Below are 19,529 nucleotides of genomic sequence, written 5' to 3' on the forward strand. Positions count from 1 at the left end.
CCAACATCCAGGAAGTAAGTATCATGGATTCAGGATCAAAAGCCAAAGGAAGCTATACTGATTATTGACGTGTACTTTTTCCACAAATATGATACCGATTTCTGTCTGCGTCAAAATTCTCCCAATGCAATGTTCTTTGTATGTTACACTTATTGATGAAATAATTACGTTGTTCGGATAATTATAACTATATACGTAAACATATAAGTATGCAAATAAATATAAAATTTTTCGTACTAAATGTGCCTTGCAACATTTTCCAGTTCTTTAAAATAGTCTCCTGCATTCTTTGGGAGGATTTTGATGCTTACTGTAAATTTGTAGTAATAACTACTTATTTTAATACCTACTAAATAATAAAAAATACAAAGTTTAATATTTTTATAAACAACCTAATTTTATTGGATTTAATATATAATTAGCATTATATGTAATATAGAATATTTTTACAACATAATGATGAAAAAATAAAAATTAAATCATTAGTAATATAATATACAGGATGTTTAAAAAAACTAGATAATACACAACGTAATAACATTTTTCTAAATATGAAAACGTCTCGGTTTTTACAAAAATAAATTCCTTTTTCAGGTTTGACTCCACTGAAAATTTTTCTTAAAAATTGTATGAAGGAAAAAATGTACAGTTCAGACAACGAAAACAAATAACTTGTACAAGCAATTCATACTGCGCAGCAATAGTACGACAGCACCCAGATGTTGGACAACATTCAACATTCATTCATCCGTGTGCTGTGACGGGCTTTCGCAAGAGAAATAGGAATCTTTAGCATTTGCTTTACTCTGGGCTGGCACTACCTTATGGGCAAACTGGACATTTGCCCAGAGCGGCAAATAACAAAAGTGGCAAACTTTCATAAATTTAGACAAAATTTTCAAGTGTATTATTTTTAAAAATTTTTATTTATATTATATACGGTGCGAGTTCAATGTTGATTGACGGAGCAAGATATGGGATTTCAACATAAAATTTTTTCATTTCATGTAGAGAAGTGATTCCCAAACTTTTTTGATCCACCGCCCCCTTTGTTCCATAAAGTTATACCTAACGCCCCCTAGCCCATTTTCTCTTGTGAGAGAAAGGATTGGAAATATTCTTAGGAAAACTTTCCTATGAATCTCAACTTTGTGACCTTACCGTACATTGTTCTCAACATCTGGAAACCATTAAACGCAATGCTTCCTCTTATCCGTTTAACAGAGAAAAGAGAACGGATGTCAGTGACCCTAACTTTTTCTTTGGTCACCGTTCAGTACCCTGCCTCCAGCGCCCCCTAGATTTACTCACCGCACACAAGTGGGCGTTATCGCCCACTTTGAGAAACGCTGATGTAGAGGGATAACGGGCATCAAATGCATGTTTTATCTCCGACGACATAAACCCTAGAGCCGACTCTGGCTTTACAAATTTATTACCAAACGTTATCCAGCATCTCGTGTTAATGAAATACTTTGTCTTGTTACCATAGAGCATTATCAGTAAATTGTTCAATTGTTAATAATTAAGATAAACAAGATGTTGTCTTTACTAAATAGACCTAATAGTTAATACAAGGTGGAAAAGAAAGTCATTTAACACGCCTGTTACAGAATATAGAATGTACTGTACCAAAAGAATGTACATCATATAACTCTGTAAACATTTGATTTAGGTCAATAAAATCTTTCAGCAATCAATTCCTTGTGAAATTTTGACCCCAACATGACCTCCTTCCCATTCGGAGTTGCCTTCAATATGCGGCCATCAAGATGGCGGCTATGCGTGTAACACAAAACAATCTCTTTCCCTTCGGACTAATATGTGTTCCTGACATGAGCGAAGTAACTTTAGATACATTCTCTATTCTGTAGCAGGGACGTTAAGTAACTTTCTTTCCCACCCTGTACAAGTAAACTTTGTATGGATTATTTATGCATCTTAAGCTCTTCTATTACTTCCTGTCCGGTTCACCTTATCTTTTGATACACTCCGTATAAATACAATTAAATAATAGAAAAAAGAAAATTTAATATATTTTCAAAATAATAAGTTCATGTTCAATTACGACGTTAATGGAATTGCTTTGACAATAACACCATTTTTAGGAAGGGAGAAAAATAAGAAATGTTCTAGTTCAATGTCCTATAAAAAATATGATTTCAAAAATCATTAAAAGCAAGTAATATAAGCAATTAATCACTAATATATACGATAATGGACTTACCAAATCCCCGTACGGTTCCAATTTGTATGATCTAATAAGATTTGCCAGAGTTAATTTTATGACTGTTTGTGCTAATCTCATACCAATACAAATTCTGGGACCGGCGCCGAAAGGTTGATAAATATACGGATCAATATGATTTTCTGCAGAAAATCTGTAAATATCATTTAATATTCAGCTCAAAAATTAGCATTCTGCTTATTTCTGTTGTTATTGTTTTACCTTTCGGGATCAAATTTTTCCGGTTCTTGCCAGTAATCAGAATGATTTTGAAGAATGGGCGAACCGACAATGAAGATGGCTCCTTTTGGTATAGTTATATCTTTATATTTAAAATCTTTAGCACAGATCCTGTTGATAGAACTAAATAATAGGGAAAGTTATTCACACAAGTTGGAGATTTGAATTAAGAGCATTAAAAATGTATATTACATCGGTGATAGTGGTGATATACGCAATGTTTCTGATAATACTTGATCTATGTATTTAAAGTTCATCAAATCTGAATATTGAATATCATCCTTTAAAATTTGAAAAAGCACGTATTAAATTAGTCATTTTATTTTGTAAAATTTCATAAAGACAAAGAATAAAAATTTGTATTTACACTTTCTTTAACATTATCATTAATTTCTTTGCGCATTTTGTCCTGAACTTCAGGATAATGGGATACATAATGTATGCACCATGCTAATGATAAACTAGTCGTCTCATAGCTGTTAAAATGCAGAGAAATACTAACAAGTTATATTTTTAGTTTGTAATGTGAAAATAATACGAACAGAATACTACCCAGCAACCATAAATCCTACTGCATTGGCTATTATAGAATCAGTGCTAAGTTTTTTCATTTGAAGACTCGAGTCGCCTTCTGCATCCAATAAAGTTTGTAATAGATCAGGAGGATGATACTAATCGAAAAGATTAAATTAATTTCATTTCGAAATATTTTAAATTGACGAGTATTCACTTACATTAGATTTCTTGCGAGAATCAATGATTTGTCTACAGGCATCGATGAGAATTCTTACGGAAGAACGCCTCATTGCATTCCTGGCAGCATCTAGAAACCATCTTACATAAGTGGGAAAAGGTTCGAATTCCGGAAAACAAACTGCATATCAAAACATTTTTAATGTAGAAATGAAAATACCTGCTTCCTACTATATATACATAAAACGATTTTAGTACATAATATTTACTTGATATTACAGGTAAAATATCAGAAGTATCGACATTGAAAATATTATATACAGCTTTCACAAAATTTGTAATTTCCCCATTTTGTACATTTGTTACAATTCCGAAAGCAGATCGACAGATGATATCAAATGTCAAATTTTTAAAGTGTTGATGAATATTAAAATATTCGTCTTTCTGTTCTTGTATATTTTTTAAAAATGTTTTAATGGGATCATCCATAAGTGTTGTCATCTAAAAATATCAAACGTTAAAAATATATTTTAAATGTAGATAAAATTTTAAAGACAATTAAACGAGAATAATTACCATTTTAATTTTTCCAGAAGTAAACGACATACTAATGACAGATCTCGTATTTTTCCATGTTTCATCTTTTTGTATTTCTAAAAAGTCGAGCATTAACTTATGAGGAATTCCTGCATCAGGTAATAGTAACTAATAGCACAAAAATATTAATTAAATTAATTAATTAATCATTATTATTAAAATAAACATTAAATATCAAACATTTACGTCTTTATTGGAAAAATTCTTGAATTCTTTTACTTGAACGGTTTTGATTAAATCGACGTCAGTACAAAAGATAAAAGGTTTGGCTCCAAGAAAGAATCTGGAATAAATTCATGAACAATAAGTTGCTGTACAGGATATAGACGAAAATATTGCATCAGATTCTGCAAGGCTGGCACGCTCAAAGCAATGCAAGAGAGAACGTGCAAGAAGCTTCATCCTGTTCTCCCTGTCATGTTTTGAAGTCGTCTACCCAATTCTCCTTGAGTATTTTAACCGTACAAAACACGTTATGTTATGTTTTATATAAGCCTAACCTGGTGCAATAATTTCGTCGACATCCCGTAAACATGGTACATTAAATAATTGTTCGATTATGTGGAAAATTAATTTTTTGACGTGTGTATGAAAGCATGTTTCTTTGTATACTCACTGTACACTTGCATTTACATTTTTAGAAATACTACATGTTCGAATTACAGTTTCATAAGCTTATGAATTGTTTCCACGGCTGCTTTTTCGTATTTGAATTCGCTTTGTTTACTACTTGGAAGAAATCTTTATTGAATAGTTACAGATTTCATATAATACGTATTAAGTCTAGTATTGTTTTTAATGTATGCTTAATACTATTTCTAATACATGCATTATTTTAAGCTAATGTTAGATAATGATTAAGAATAGACTAGAAATATATGAAATATTTTTATTATATATAATTTTGTGAAATTGATTATTATTAATTTCGTTATTATTCTATAATTATTAATTTTATAAAATAAAAGAAAACATCGAAAGTTAATTTTTAGTTATTTTACTGTACGTTAAACATACCCGAAGATGTTTCCATATTTTTCTTTCCATTCCTCGATACACTTATTTCTCTGTACAAAATAAACAAAGAAATGGTACAATCATTTGTATTTTTATCAAAATAAATAATATTTAAATTATACCTTTTCGTGAAATTTTTTCATATTTCCTGTTATGAAATGAGGTTTCGGTCCCGGAATACCGTATTTTTGGAATAAATTCATTCTTCTCTTTCTCCATCTAATTTGATATTATTTACATTTCATTCATTAGTATCATGAATATTAGTAGTATTAAACAATAACTAATTAGCATTTGCTAATTGTTGATTCGCTCACCAGTGGCTGCAATGCCATCGCTGGAATATGTTGCTCCTGGTGCTAGTCGTAATTTTTGCGCCCCTTACGAATTAGTGCAAATATATAGTAAATCCCTATTTATCAATCACCAACAAAACGCCTTTGAATTAAGTTTGAATCATCTGGCAACATTGCTATATTAGTTACTCGTCTGTAGAAGCTTAATCTTCGCCGGTGAGTGAGTAGTCAGTGAACGAAGCAACTGAACACTGGTAGTCGGTTACGTGTTTATGCCTGGCTGCATGAAATTTTTCGAGTTTTTCTACACCAGTGGCGTAGCAAACATAATTGGTGCCCGGGGCACGACACTTTATTGGCGCCCCCTCCCCCCTGCAGAAACATATATAGTTTGTCTTGGAGACTATTTGGGCGCTCCTCTGCGAGTGGCGCCTGGTGCATGATACACCTTGCACTCCCCCTCCTCGCTACGCCGCTTTTCTTACCTGTCTGATACATAAGTAGGAACCATTTCCTCATTAAAAGTCTTTCCAGAAGGCATCTCTCTAGGTAAATCGCACCGTGTTGTGTTTCCTTATTACATCAACCCATTACTCATACGAATATATCAATTGTTTCAATAATTAACGCATTTGATCCAAAATACGAAGGAGTTAAAAAGTCAGTTAATCGAGATATATAATTTCAAGAATGGTAACAACTGAGAAATTGAACGAATTAATTTTGAAGCTTGTGCCATTTTAATAAATTGCGCTTTTGCAGTTGATTTTAATATTTCAAGAAACCGCGCAAGTACAGAATAAAAGATTAGATTTAATTACAATAGTTAAACTGACGTTCTCAAGTGGTTAAACTCAGACACCTGAAGATGGTCTACGCATTAGGTTAAAAGCGTTAGTGTATAGCAGGCATGTCAAACTCATATGATATTGTGGCCCAGATGATCTATTTTGTATTAGTCGGGGGCCGCATGTTTTCAATGTTCAAAAACTTAATAAAACACGGTTTTTAGAATGATTATATTATGTATTTATTAGACTCAATGTATTGTATATTATACGTACATAGACATTTTATATTTCATATTATTTTTTGAACTTAAACTATAAATATTTCATATTTTTTATAAAAAACAAAAATAAAAGTTATAATAAAAAATAAACAAAATTACAGTTTAATATTACTTATTAGAAGATATTTGACAACGTTTTTCACAAAGCGAGTCGTCAAAATTTGGTTCAATATATTCAGCCGATGCAATTTTTAAACTTGATGATAAATGTTGATCGGTTAACCTTGACCTTTCTGAATTTTCGTTATTTTTCATTAAAGAAAATAGTTGCTGGCATAAATAAGTGCTTCCGAACATAGCCAGTATACGGGTAACAAACGATAACATTTTAGGAAACCGATCTACAGATAAATATGTATAAAAATCTGGAATTCCGACATCCGTATATTTTTGCTTCAGCAAATTATCACATTGGATTTCAATTAATTTCATTTGTAAGTTTTCATCGACAGTTTCAATATCGATAGATAGAGGCGAAGTAAAAAGACGAAATTGTAATTCACAGCTTTTAAAATCAGAAAACCTTCGATCGAATTTCGTTTCTAACAATTTAATTCGGTGAGCGTATTCTGTAAATTTTAATTTAGCTGATTTAAGAAATAGATATTGACAGCTTTCAAAGTGAGACAGGTTTTCTTTTTCTATTTGTTTTCGCCAAAGTGATAATTTTTGTTTGAAAGCGTTAATATTATCAAATAGCGTTGTAACAACATGATTTTTGCCTCGAAGCTTAAGATTAAGTTGATTAAGATGACTTGTAATATCAACTGAGAAAGCCAGGTCCTTTATCCATTGTCCATCTTTTAATTCAGCACATTCATAATTTTTTGTTTCCAAGAAAATTATGATTTCGTCCAGCAATGTGAAGAATCGTTTTAGCACTTTATGACTCGAAAGCCAACGAACTTCCGTATAATATGGTAGATCGGTGTATTCGCATTCAATATCTTCCAGAAATGAAGCAAATTGACGATTATTAAGTCCACGTGCTCGAATATAATTTACAATTTTGGTGACTATTTTTAAAACATGTCCCATATTTAAAACTTTGGAGCACAGTACTTGCTGGTGAATAATACAATGAAAATGTTCAAAATTATTATTGCCATGCTGCTTGCATGTTTCTTTTAATCTTGCAACAACTCCTTTAGTAATACCGGTCATGGTAGGTCCTCGTTGCGAGACAAACCAACTTTTCCAATGGTAACTTAAACTTCTTCAAAACTTTCATAAGTGCATCAAAAATATCAGCTCCGGTGGTTGTATTATGCATAGGAATGATTTCCAAAAGTTCTTCACTTATTTTTAAATTAACATCGCATCCGCGAATAAAAACGGCCAGCTGAGCGATATTTCGAATATCTGTACTTTCATCAATTGCAATAGAGTAGGCTTGAAATGTTGATATTGTTGAATTATGCTGATTTCTCGAATTATCGGCTATTTCATCAACTCTGCTAGCTACAGTATTTCGACTTAAACTTACACTTTAATTTTTTTTTTTTGTGCTGGACATAATACTTTCGCCGCTTTAATTAAGCATTCACTAATAAATTCCCCTTCGGTAAATGGTTTCGATCTGCTCGCGATTAAATGTGATAATATATAACTAACTTTTACAGCAGCTGTATTGTCTTCAACAGATTTAGTGAATACACTTTGTTGTTTTTGAAGAAGTGATTTCAATTCCGACAATTTGTCTTCACGAAGTTTTGCAACGTATTGGTCATAGTTTCTTTTATGATTTCTGTCATAGTGCCTTTTAAGATTATATTCCTTAGGAACTGAAATAGAATTTTTACATATCAAGCATAATATTTTATTCTTGTTTTGGACACAAAAATATTGCAATTCCCATTTTTCTTGAAAATTACGATGTTCCTCTTCAATTGACCTTTTCTTACTCATTGTTCTTGAAGTTAGTCAAATTTGAAATACCTCTTTTCAAATTAAACAAAACGTTTATGACAACTATTTGACGTTACATGAACTTACAAGGTTTACGAGATTTACAAATCACAAAAATTACGACGTTTACAAAGTAGATTCACACAAACAGTCAAAGTTCCAAAAGTCACCATTCCTAGATCCGTCGAAAAGACACCTTGCGACGTATACTTCGGATACAGTTACTCGGAACACTCCTCCCGTCACTCGTCACGCCAATAGTAGACGAAACACCTTACGGTAGAGCACACAAACGTCCGCCTTGAAGTTCCAGCAAAAATTTGACTTTGGCGCCAAAACCTTTCCTTTTATATAGGATTGTAGCAATCGCTGATGGACCGATCAGCGCGTAGCAGTCTTCCACGATGTTCGCCGGCCAATCATCATTCGTAGATTCAATGCCGCGGCCGTTATCCAACTGTCTTTCGTAGCATCGACGAATTTAAATTGGTTGGACGAAATACGAAACGAACAAACACAAAAAGGGCGGGAATCTTACAGTTCAAAAAAGTTCAAACTTTCCACTTCAAAGGTCAAAGCTTGATACTTGAAAATTTTTAAAAAGGCTTGGCGGGCCGCAACAAATGTGTTGGCGGGCCGCGAGCCCCGTGTTTGACATGCCTGGTGTATAGTATAAGCAAATAAATGTCTCAGTAACCAAAGACGTTTAGTGATGATTTAGTTATCATTTTTTCTACTGAGTTTGGGTTAGATTTACAATGGTTATATTTTTGTCATTATGTGTAGTCCTTATAAAGCCATGTTTGTTTCACTCTTAGAAGTTGGGCTGAAGACATTAGCGAGGTTGAGGCCGAAGTTTTAAATGTGTAAACGTGTACATCGGACGTTCATCGCCGCTTTCCTGTAAGCCTAGAAGTTTGACAATGGCGTTTGGAATGTCGAGCGTGATTCCACTGACTTTCCAAACACCATTGTCAAACTTCTAGGCTTACAGGAAAGCGGCGCTGAACGTCCGACGTACACGTTTTTGCGTTTGAAACTTCGGCCTCAACCTCGGTGTTAACTTTTCGTAATGATACTGGAGCAGATGCTCTCACCGAAGAGTAGCTACAAAAAATAATTGAATCACTAGATCAAAATCAGTCAATTACAAGGGTCCATAAAAATATTTCAGAGAATGTACCAAATATCACTCTTTCTCTTAGAGACTGAGCAAGAAAAATATCAATTTTATGAAGTCGAGAGTACCAGAGGTGTTCGTGTAAAGAAACGTGTAATTTAACCAAACGAAAATGCAAAAAAAAGAAAAATGAAAAATTATGTAACTCAAAATGTTAGTTACAGTAGTTTGCTATGTTTGAATAAGCAATAAAATTATTCAAGTTTATACTTTTCTCAGCAATTTTTCGATAGTTTTGTACACATAATTATAATATTAAGCTTAAATAGATTTTTCTTAGTTTCTTTCTATCCATTAAATTTTTCTAATATTAATAAAACAAAAAATGTAGTTTTGATTCATTTGATTCAAATTTGTTTAAATCCATAAGCTTTTTTATTAAATACAACAAAAAATGGGAAATTTCATGACATTTATGAATTACATTTTGGAAATTATGCAAAAGTCGTCTTACAAGTAATATATTCAGCGATATCTTACCGAATTCATTTGGGAATTATGTAAAATCGCCGAAAAATGTGAGAAATTTAGTGAAATTTAACAAATTCATAAAGATGGTTGGTGATTATAAATAAAAACCGGCGATTAAGCATAATTATTTTTACCATAATACATATATTTATGAAGTAGTGTAACGCAGAGCATATTACAATATGATTTAGTTTCTGAGATCGTTGATGGTGATATGCCACAGACGAGTACATTCACCTTCCTCCATTCAGAACAATTGTTCTGAATGATTGCAATATATCTTATTTATCCACTCATGTGTTCAATTTATAAATACAGAGCAATAATATTTGTAACTCTCTTTACATCGAATAAACTACTGCAGATCTTTACAATTTACACATTTCTACAAATGATTTAGAACCCCGGTCTGATCCTTATGTTTATTAATTGCGATTTTGGTTACTTTTTTATTTACCGAAATCAGTTACTGCAAATTTTGTCCCCGTAGAACTTGGATCTGCATCGTCATCAAGAAGAGGGTCATCAAGGTCTTTTATACAGATTATGGCGCCATTAACAAAGAATACCCTGAGCAATGCGCTAGATTGTGTGCTGCATACCAACTTACCTTTACGTCTCCTTGACAAATGACCCTTACGTTTTATCTTAACCAGAAACGAAACGGGTTTAAACAGTTCAGTGTTGGCTCGTTTCGGAAACTGTTCCAATTCGGTTTTAACTGTTTCTAAAACAATCTTAAAAATATATCTCGGTTGATTTTTGGATCACCGTGTATACAATTTAATCTCAATAAGTTAATTACATTTTGTAACTCTTACATTTAAAAATATGCTGTAAATAGTTCAATTTATTAAGCAAATCTACATTATACATTAATCAGAAATTTACTGGATTATTTACCATCGTGTGAAATACCAGCATGTGTTTAATCACTACGGAAAAATATATTTTTATAGTTTATGATAATCAATAAAATGTTCTTTTATCATAGTTTCCATGACATTAATCAATTTCACGTAACAAAAAAGATAATTTTGTTATTTTCAGATTTAAATATCTTTTATTGTATAATTAAATATATAATTAAAAATTGCATTTACTAAAGCGGTTTTAATACAGTTTTTTCTAATCTTTGACTTTTTCACTCTGTGGGCACAAAAAGGTTCTTTTAATTATACTAATGTGGGTTTTTATTTCATCGGCCAGTGGCCTCCAAGATGACCTTTTTTAGCAGGATATTATTGGTGCGGTCAAAGCCAATATATCCAGTTGGAACACCCCCCAAAAATTCCTGGGTTTCTCGACCTATCTGGATTTGATTTCGGATCCTCCAGAGCAACATGTGACTCCTCAACCGCCTCGACCATCCGACTGTCCTGTTTGAATACAGCTGGAAAAACATGCCAGTGGAATATTATGTTTCATTTCAAGTGGAATTTGCCATTGGTTTACTTATGCAGATGTATTAAAACCGTTTAACTAAGCAACACGCCCATTGATTAATTAATGGAAAAACATGCAAAAATAAAATTATCACACGTATGCTTTTAAAATTACTTTAATGTATTAAAAACTTAAAACTTAACTTTATTTCGATATTTCTAAAATTGTTTTTATATTTTAAACTTTAAAGTGGAAAAAAAAGTCATTTTATATGTTTTGAATACGCAAGTGACAATTTGAAGACAGACGATAGATTCATTCAAAATGCGTGCTAATTAAAGAAATCTGAAAATCAAATCGCAAACTCCGTAAGATTATATCCTTAAATGTTTTTGTTTTGAATTATTTCAGATAAATGAAAGGTCAGAAATGTCGGTTTGTTCAAATTTGGGCCCCAAAATACAAATTCAAGTTTATGGAAAAAGGAAGAAAACAGATTAACTTATAGCATAAAATAATTTATTTAAATATGTTACGAAGGAATGCGAAATTAAAATGTTTATTTGCAAAACCCGCAAGTATACTCATCTCTGCTCCTACACCTAAACATGTTACATGAGTTTAATCAGGGAACTGTCACATCTCATCCACTGTTCACCGCGGATATCTGATAATTACATCCCGTTACAAAACATGCAGACAGCATATTTTGTTTTAATTTTAACTTATATTTTTAAATAGTTTGGGAGATACTTTTTGCATTTACACTTCTTTCTTTTGTTATTATGATATTGACTTTCTTTAAAACATTTTATACTCGGAAACTACTGAAATTAAAGTGGTGTAAGAAATTTCTTGTGTTAAATAATATATATATATATATATAATCATTAGAAATTTTCAAAAATAAAATTGCGAAGTTTCCTCCTAGCAGATATATATGAATATACTTATTTGTCAAAATTAGTATAGTAATGCCAGATTAAAAAAATAAATACTCCCTAATTAACGAGTGTTTAATAAAATGCATCGAATCTAGAGATACAGGCAACAGAAATCAAAATAACTGATACAAGATATGTTGCCATACAGAATTTAAGCACATTTTCTTCCGTATAAAGTGAAGTAAACAAAATCCCACGCACCAGATGAGTTTGTTTTGACCTTCAAACTTAAAACCAGAATAACACGATTTTAATTCGTTCATGGATATTTACTTTAAATCTATAATGTTAAATATATATATTATTAATACACCCGACAATTTTCCTTACGCTATATTAAACTTCCAAACGAAAAAAAAAATTTTTATTTATCCAAAAAAAGAACAATTTTATAAATAAAATTCTGTAATATTTAGTGTAAATTAAAATCTAAATCTAATATAAACAAGGTTTTGAACGATAATTGAAAGGAAATTAGTAATTGAATAAACGTTTAAATAACTGTCACATCTCATCCACTGTTCACCGCGGATATCTGATAATTACATCCCGTTACAAAACATGCAGACAGCATATTTTGTTTTAATTTTAACTTATATTTTTAAATAGTTTGGGAGATACTTTTTGCATTTACACTTCTTTCTTTTGTTATTATGATATTGACTTTCTTTAAAACATTTTATACTCGGAAACTACTTTTAAATAACGCGAAACCACGTTCGTTAATATAATTTAGAGAAAAAATGAATTATTACCTGATCCAGAAGAAAATAATACATATAAAAACGGATATAAGTCCAGCTCTGTAGAAATACATCTTAACTACAACACATAACACTAGGGCGACTGATTATATTTTACTGTGCAAGGTTGTAATATGACGCAACAGGATTAGATTATATATATTGCTGCTTCCTGAACTAATAGAAATTTGAATGCATTTAATTGCTTTTTATTGAATAAGAAATAATTTAAACTTTTCTGAATCTTTTTTTCCTTCTTATGTCATCATTTCATTTGATTTTCTGTAAAATGTACCGAAAGATTAACTTCATTACGGAGCGAAATAATAAATTTTAAATATTACTGTATTATTTGAATACATTGTAAATAATAAAAATAATAACAAATAATTTTACTAATTTTAATTAATAATACAATTAATTAACATTACTTAATATTTATTTTCTTCTGGATCTATTAATTAATATGCTAAAGAATTTAAAAGTTTCAATTAAAATGGCTAACAGTATTTTTGGAAATTTTTCCCTCAGGATAGGGAAAAAACTTGAAAGAGTTATGCATCAGTTAGAAATTACTCGTCTAAAGTATGGTATATTGAAAATACGATTAATAAACTACCTGTTACATTACCTGTAAAATTTATAATGTAATTATTAATGAAATAAAAAGAGACATTTTTTTTCTTTTAAAAGAACACACATTTCGTTATGAAATAATTATTTTCACAGCGCAATACAAAAAAATGCCAGCAATGAGTTGTTTAAGTTACCCAGCGACATCTAGAACTGCGTGTGGCGCCATTTGTTACGATTATTTAAAAAGCTTTTAATATTTTTAATTATTATAAAATGGCAAAAAGCTTAATTTTAAATGTAGGGATGGGTTTTATAAAAAAAACTTGTAAGTACTAATAACGAGTAAAATCGTCATTAAGTCTGACCCTATTCGAGATACGACACACAATCCTCACTTCACTCCGTAGACTTTTACCAAAATTTAATAACATCAATACTCTTATTACTCAAACCTTCCTGCAAAATTTCAGGAATTTTCGACAAAAAGTATAGGAATTATTAAGTTTCAAAAACGGTAAACGAAATCGTGCTTCCCACACACATACACACACACAGCGGTGATATTCGAAATAGTTAACAAAGGGTTCGCTAACAGAAAATTTTTCCCTGACAATTACCGACAAACGAAATAGAAGTTTTGGCTAGAAATAAATACAATACCTTTTCTTGCGATATATCTAATAATCAGTGGCGTATTTGGAATGTAACGAGTCCTGGGCGAAGACCAGGTAACAATAGTATATTAGTGCTGTCGACTTTTTTTTTCTTTTCTTTTTTTTTTGCAGAGAAATTTTTTACCCCGAATGGCACTGCTGATAATAGACAGATGCCATCATCTCTCGAAATACAATATCCTTTTGTGGTACATGTATGTACAGTATGTACAGTACAGTATTAGAAGGATTGATGCTAGTTAAAGATCCATGGGGTAAGGAGATAAGGGGGTCTTATGGATCGAACTTAATGACGATTTTACTCGTTATTAGCATTTACAATTTTTTAAAAAAATAAAAACCATCTCTACAATCAAAATTAAGCTTTTAAACATTTTATAATAGTGAAAAATATAAGAAATTTTAATAATAAAATATGATAACAGATGGTGCCAACAAAGTTTTTAATGTTGCCGGGAAAATTGAGCAACTCGTTACTGGTTTATTTTTTAATACTTATGCAACCATATTTTCAATTTAATTTAAACAAAATTTTATTTTTTATGATAGACTAAATTTTTAGCAATTTAAATAGATTTCTTAAATTTAATTTTTATGTAATTTAAATAAAAAGTTTGTAAGTAACAACTCATAAATAGAATAAACGTCATATTGAAACCTATATTTTAACCCTGATAATGCTTTGAGAAATCAGGGCATATAACTCTGTTATGTTAATTAAATCTAATGAAATGAAAATATTGAAACCTAGCATTCGTAACAAAAATTGGACGAAGTATTGTTTCATATAAAATATTTGCGTTTGTTGTACACATCGCTATTGTTAATTTCACAGATTCTCAACGAAGTTAACAGTAAGACGTTTCAGAAATTTTATAAATTTGTTCTATACTTTTCCGTTATTTTTATAAATGATTGTTTTTTAGTTCTTAAATAACGATTAAACCTAAAATAATCTAAATAATAATAATGTTAACTTTAATTTATATTGAATAGATGCGTAGTGCTTAACAGACACTAAAAAATCTATTACTTTACTTTCAACGTTTAGAATAATTCTTATGTAATGCCCAATATTATTATTAATATTCAGAACAGAAAATTTGATCTAATTTTCTGTTCTGACCGACATTAAAATTTGATGATGGTAGTCTTATGATCCGGGACTGTATTATCTACTTTGGGCCCGGAATGCTATGTTCTATACCTAATAGAATGGATAGCGTTATTTACACTGAGATACTTGACAATTATTTGTTACAATCTGTTGATTATTACTACATTGATATAAGCTCTTTTATTTATCGGCACGGTAATGATCCAACATCCAGGAAGTAAGTATCATGGATTCAGGATCAAAAGCCAAAGGAGGCTATACTGATTATTAAAGTGTACTTTTTCCACAAATATGATACCGATTTTTGTCTGCGTCAAAATTCGCCCAATGCAATGTTCTTTGTATGTTACACTTATTAATGAAATGTTGCCGGGAAAATTGTTCGGATGTTCGGATAATTATAACTATATACGTAAACATATAAGTATGCAAATAAATATAAAGTTCTTCGTACTAAATGTGCCTTGCAACATTTTCCAGTTCTTTAAAATAGTCTCCTGCATTCTTTGGGAAGATTTTGATGCTTACTGTAAATTATGTAGTAATAACTACTTATTTTAATATACTAAATAATAAAAAATACAAAGTTTAATATTTTTACAAACAACCTAATTTTATTGGATTTAATATATAATTAGCATTATATGTAATATAAAATATTTTTACAACATAATGATGAAAAAATTAAAATTAAATCATTAATAATATAATATACAGGATGTTTCAAAAAACGAGATAATACACGACGTAATAACATTTCTCTAAATATGAAAACGTCTCGGTTTTTACAAAAATAAATTCCTTCTTCAGGTTTGACTCCACTGAAAATTTTTCTTAAAAATTGTATGAAGGAAAAAATGTACAGTTCAGACAACGAAAACAAATAACTTGTACAAGCAATTCATACTGTGCAGCAATAGTACGACAGCACCCAGATGTTGGACAACATTCAACATTCATTCATCCGTGTGCTGTGACGGGCTTTCGCAAGAGAAATAGAAATCTTTAGCATTTGCTTTACTCTGGGCTGGCACTACCTTATGGGCAAACTGGACATTTGCCCAGAGCGGCAAATAACAAAAGTGGCAAACTTTCATAAATTTAGACAAAATTTTCAAGTGTATTATTTTTAAAAATTTTTATTTATATTATATACGGTGCGAGTTCAATGTTGATTGACGGAGCAAGATATGGGATTTCAACATAAAATTTTTTCATTTCATATACAGAAATAACGGACATCAAATGCATGTTTTATCTCCGACGACATAAACCCTAGAGCCGGCTCTGGCTTTACTAATTTATTACCAAACGTTATCCAGCATCTCGTTTTGATGAAACACTTTGTCTTGTTACCATAGAGCATATATCAGTAAATTGTTCAATTGTTAATAATTAAGATAAACAAGATGTTGTCTTTACTAAATAGACCTAATAGTTAATACAAGGGGAAAAAGAAAGTCATTTAACACGCCTGTTACAAAATATAGAATGTACTGTACCCAAAGAATATACATCATATGACTCTGTAAACATTCGAGATAGGTCAATAAAATCTTTCAGCAATCAATTCCTTGTGAAATTTTGACCCTAACATGACCCCCTTCCCATTCGGAGTTGCCTTCAATATGACGCCATCAAGATGGCGGCTATGCGTGTAACACACAACAATTTCTTTCCCTTCAGAATAATGTGTGTTCCTGACATGAGCGAAGTAACTTTGGATACATTCTCTATTCTGTAGCTTGGATGTTAAGTGACTTTCTTTCCCACTCTGTACAAGTAAACTTTCTATGGATTATTTATGCATCTTAAGCTCTTCTATTACTTCCTGTGCGGTTCACCTTATCTTTTGATACACTCCGTATAAATGCAATTAAATAATAGAAAAAAGAAAATTTAATATATTTTCAAAATAATAAGTTCATGTTCAATTACGACGTTAATGGAATTGCTTTGACAATAACACCATTTTTAGGAAAGGAGAAAAATAAGAAATGTTCTAGTTCAATGTCCTATAAAAAATATGATTTCAAAAATCATTAAAAGCAAGTAATAAAAAAAATTAATCACTAATATATACGATAATGGACTTACCAAATCCCCGTATGGTTCCAATTTGTATGATCTAATAAGTTTTGCCAGAGTTAATTTTATGACTGTTTGTGCTAATCTCATACCAATACAAATTCTGGGACCGGCGCCAAAAGGTTGATAAATATACGGATCAATATGATTTTCTGCAGAAAATCTGTAAATATTATTTAATATTCAGCTCAAAAATTCGCATTCTGCTTATTTCTGTTGTTATTGTTTTACCTTTCGGGATCAAATTTTTCCGGTTCTTGCCAGTAATCAGGATGATTTTGAAGAATGAACGAGCCGACAATTAAAATGGCTCCTTTTGGTATAGTTATATCTTTATATTTAAAATCTTCGGCACAAATTCTATTGATAACTCTAATAAATACAGAAAATTTATTAACACAAGTTGGAGATTTGAATTAAGAGCATTAAAAATGTATATTACATCGGTGATAGTGGTGATATACGCAATGTTTCTGATATTACTTGATCCATGTATTTAAAGTTCATCAAATCTGAATATTGAATATCATCCTTTAAAATTTGAAAAAGCACGTATTAAATTAGTCATTTTATTTTGTAAAATTTCATAAAGACAAAGAATAAAAATTTGTATTTACACTTTCTTTAACATTATCATTAATTTCTTTGCGCATTTTGTCCTGAACTTCAGGATAATGGGATACATAATGTGCGCACCATGCTAATGATATACTAGTCGTCTCATAGCTGTTAAAATGCAGAAAAACACTAACAAGTTATATTTTTAGTTTGTAATGTGAAAATAATTCGAACAAAATACTACCCAGCAACCATAAATCCTACTGCATTGGCTATTATAGAATCAGTGCTAAGTTTTTTCATTTGAAGACTCGAGTCGCCTTCTGCATCCAATAAAGTTTGCAATAGATCAGGAGGATGATACTAATCGAATAGATTAAATTAATTTCATTTCGAAATATTTTAAATTGACGAGTATTTACTTACATTAGATTTCTTGCGAGAATCAATGATTTGTCTACAGGTATCGATGAGAATTCTTACGGAAGAACACCTCATTGCATTCCTAGTAGCATCTAAAAACCACCTTACATACATGGGAAGGGGTTCGAATTCCGGAAAACAAACTGCATATCAAAACATTTTTAATATAGAAATGAAAATACCTGCTTCCTACTATATATACATAAAACGATTTTAGTACATAATATTTACTTGATATTACAGGTAAAATATCAGAAGTATCGACATTGAAAATATTAAATACAGCTTTCACAAAATTTGTAATTTCCCCATTTTGTACATTTGTTACAATTCCGAAAGCAGATCGACAGATGATATCAAATGTCAAATTTTTAAAGTGTTGATGAATATTAAAATATTCGTCTTTCTGTTCTTGTATATTTTTTAAAAATGTTTTAATGGGATCATCCATAAGTGTTGTCATCTAAAAATATCAAACGTTAAAAGTATATTTTAAATGTAGATAAAATTTTAAAGACAATTAAACGAGAATAATTACCATTTTAATTTTTCCAGAAGTAAACGACATACTAATGACAGATCTCGTATTTTTCCATGTTTCATCTTTTTGTATTTCTAAAAAGTCGAGCATTAACTTATGAGGAAGTCCTGCATCAGGTAATAGTAACTAATAGCACAAAAATATTAATTAAATTAATTAATTAATCATTATTATTAAAATAAACATTAAATATCAAACATTTACGTCTTTATTGGAAAAATTCTTGAATTCTTTTACTTGAACGGTTTTGATTAAATCGACGTCAGTACAAAAGATAAAAGGTTTGGCTCCAAGAAAGAATCTGAAATAAATTCATGAACAATAAGTTGCTGTACAGGATATAGACGAAAATATTGCATCAGATTCTGCAAGGCTGGCACGCTCAAAGCAATGCAAGAGAGAACGTGCAAGAAGCTTCATCCTGTTCTCCCTGTCATGTTTTGAAGTCGTCTACCCAATTCTCCTTGAGTATTTTAACCGTACAAAACACGTTATGTTATGTTTTATATAAGCCTAACCTGGTGCAATAATTTCGTCGACATCCCGTAAACATGGTACATTAAATAATTGTTCGATTATGTGGAAAATTAATTTTTTGACGTGTGTATGAAAGCATGTTTCTTTGTATACTCACTGTACACTTGCATTTACATTTTTAGAAATACTACATGTTCAAATTACAGTTTCATAAGCTTATGAATTGTTTCCACGGCTGCTTTTTCGTATTTGAATTCGCTTTGTTTACTACTTGGAAGAAATCTTTATTGAATAGTTACAG

The 19,529-nt window shown here is 30.7% G+C and overlaps 2 protein-coding genes across 2 annotated transcripts in view; both read right to left on the minus strand.

Moving 5' to 3' along the window:
* Positions 1-2,011: 2,011 nt before the first annotated feature.
* LOC136986310 (cytochrome P450 3A41-like) lies at positions 2,012-12,910 on the minus strand. The gene is made up of 13 exons (XM_067283805.1): positions 12,787-12,910; positions 4,897-4,993; positions 4,775-4,824; positions 3,944-4,040; positions 3,737-3,865; positions 3,430-3,661; positions 3,202-3,341; positions 3,020-3,138; positions 2,835-2,943; positions 2,660-2,748; positions 2,450-2,590; positions 2,228-2,381; positions 2,012-2,145 (listed from the first exon to the last, which is right to left on the minus strand). Exons 1-13 carry the CDS (start codon positions 12,846-12,848, stop codon positions 2,065-2,067), a joined length of 1,500 nt encoding a protein of 499 aa, XP_067139906.1. The 5' UTR covers positions 12,849-12,910; the 3' UTR covers positions 2,012-2,064.
* Positions 12,911-17,022: 4,112 nt separating this feature from the next.
* LOC136986273 (uncharacterized) overlaps positions 17,023-19,529 on the minus strand; it is a 43,261-nt gene continuing 40,754 nt past the window's right edge. Inside the window, exons 18-27 of the mRNA XM_067283767.1 lie at positions 18,956-19,052; positions 18,749-18,877; positions 18,442-18,673; positions 18,214-18,353; positions 18,032-18,150; positions 17,847-17,955; positions 17,672-17,760; positions 17,461-17,601; positions 17,239-17,392; positions 17,023-17,156 (exon numbers count right to left, since the gene is read on the minus strand). Coding sequence (XP_067139868.1) covers positions 17,076-17,156; positions 17,239-17,392; positions 17,461-17,601; positions 17,672-17,760; positions 17,847-17,955; positions 18,032-18,150; positions 18,214-18,353; positions 18,442-18,673; positions 18,749-18,877; positions 18,956-19,052 — 1,291 coding nt within the window. The 3' untranslated portion in view covers positions 17,023-17,075. The remainder of the gene's footprint in view (positions 17,157-17,238; positions 17,393-17,460; positions 17,602-17,671; positions 17,761-17,846; positions 17,956-18,031; positions 18,151-18,213; positions 18,354-18,441; positions 18,674-18,748; positions 18,878-18,955; positions 19,053-19,529) is intronic.

This window comes from Centruroides vittatus, unplaced genomic scaffold, assembly GCF_030686945.1.
Source record: "Centruroides vittatus isolate TY-2023 unplaced genomic scaffold, ASM3068694v2 scaffold_1015, whole genome shotgun sequence".
In the NCBI taxonomy this organism is placed as follows: Eukaryota; Metazoa; Arthropoda; class Arachnida; order Scorpiones; family Buthidae; genus Centruroides; species Centruroides vittatus.

Bases quoted from the DNA above. Each gene is read 5' to 3' on its own strand.
- LOC136986310 (XM_067283805.1), bottom strand. From the start codon at position 12,848: ATGTATTTCTACAGAGCTGGACTTATATCCGTTTTTATATGTATTATT. The intron at 2,749-2,834 runs GTAAATACAAAT...CAAATTTTAAAG, and splicing joins ATGATAATGTTAAAGAAAGT to GATGATATTCAATATTCAGA. The intron at 2,382-2,449 runs GTAAAACAATAA...TGATATTTACAG, and splicing joins GAAAAATTTGATCCCGAAAG to ATTTTCTGCAGAAAATCATA.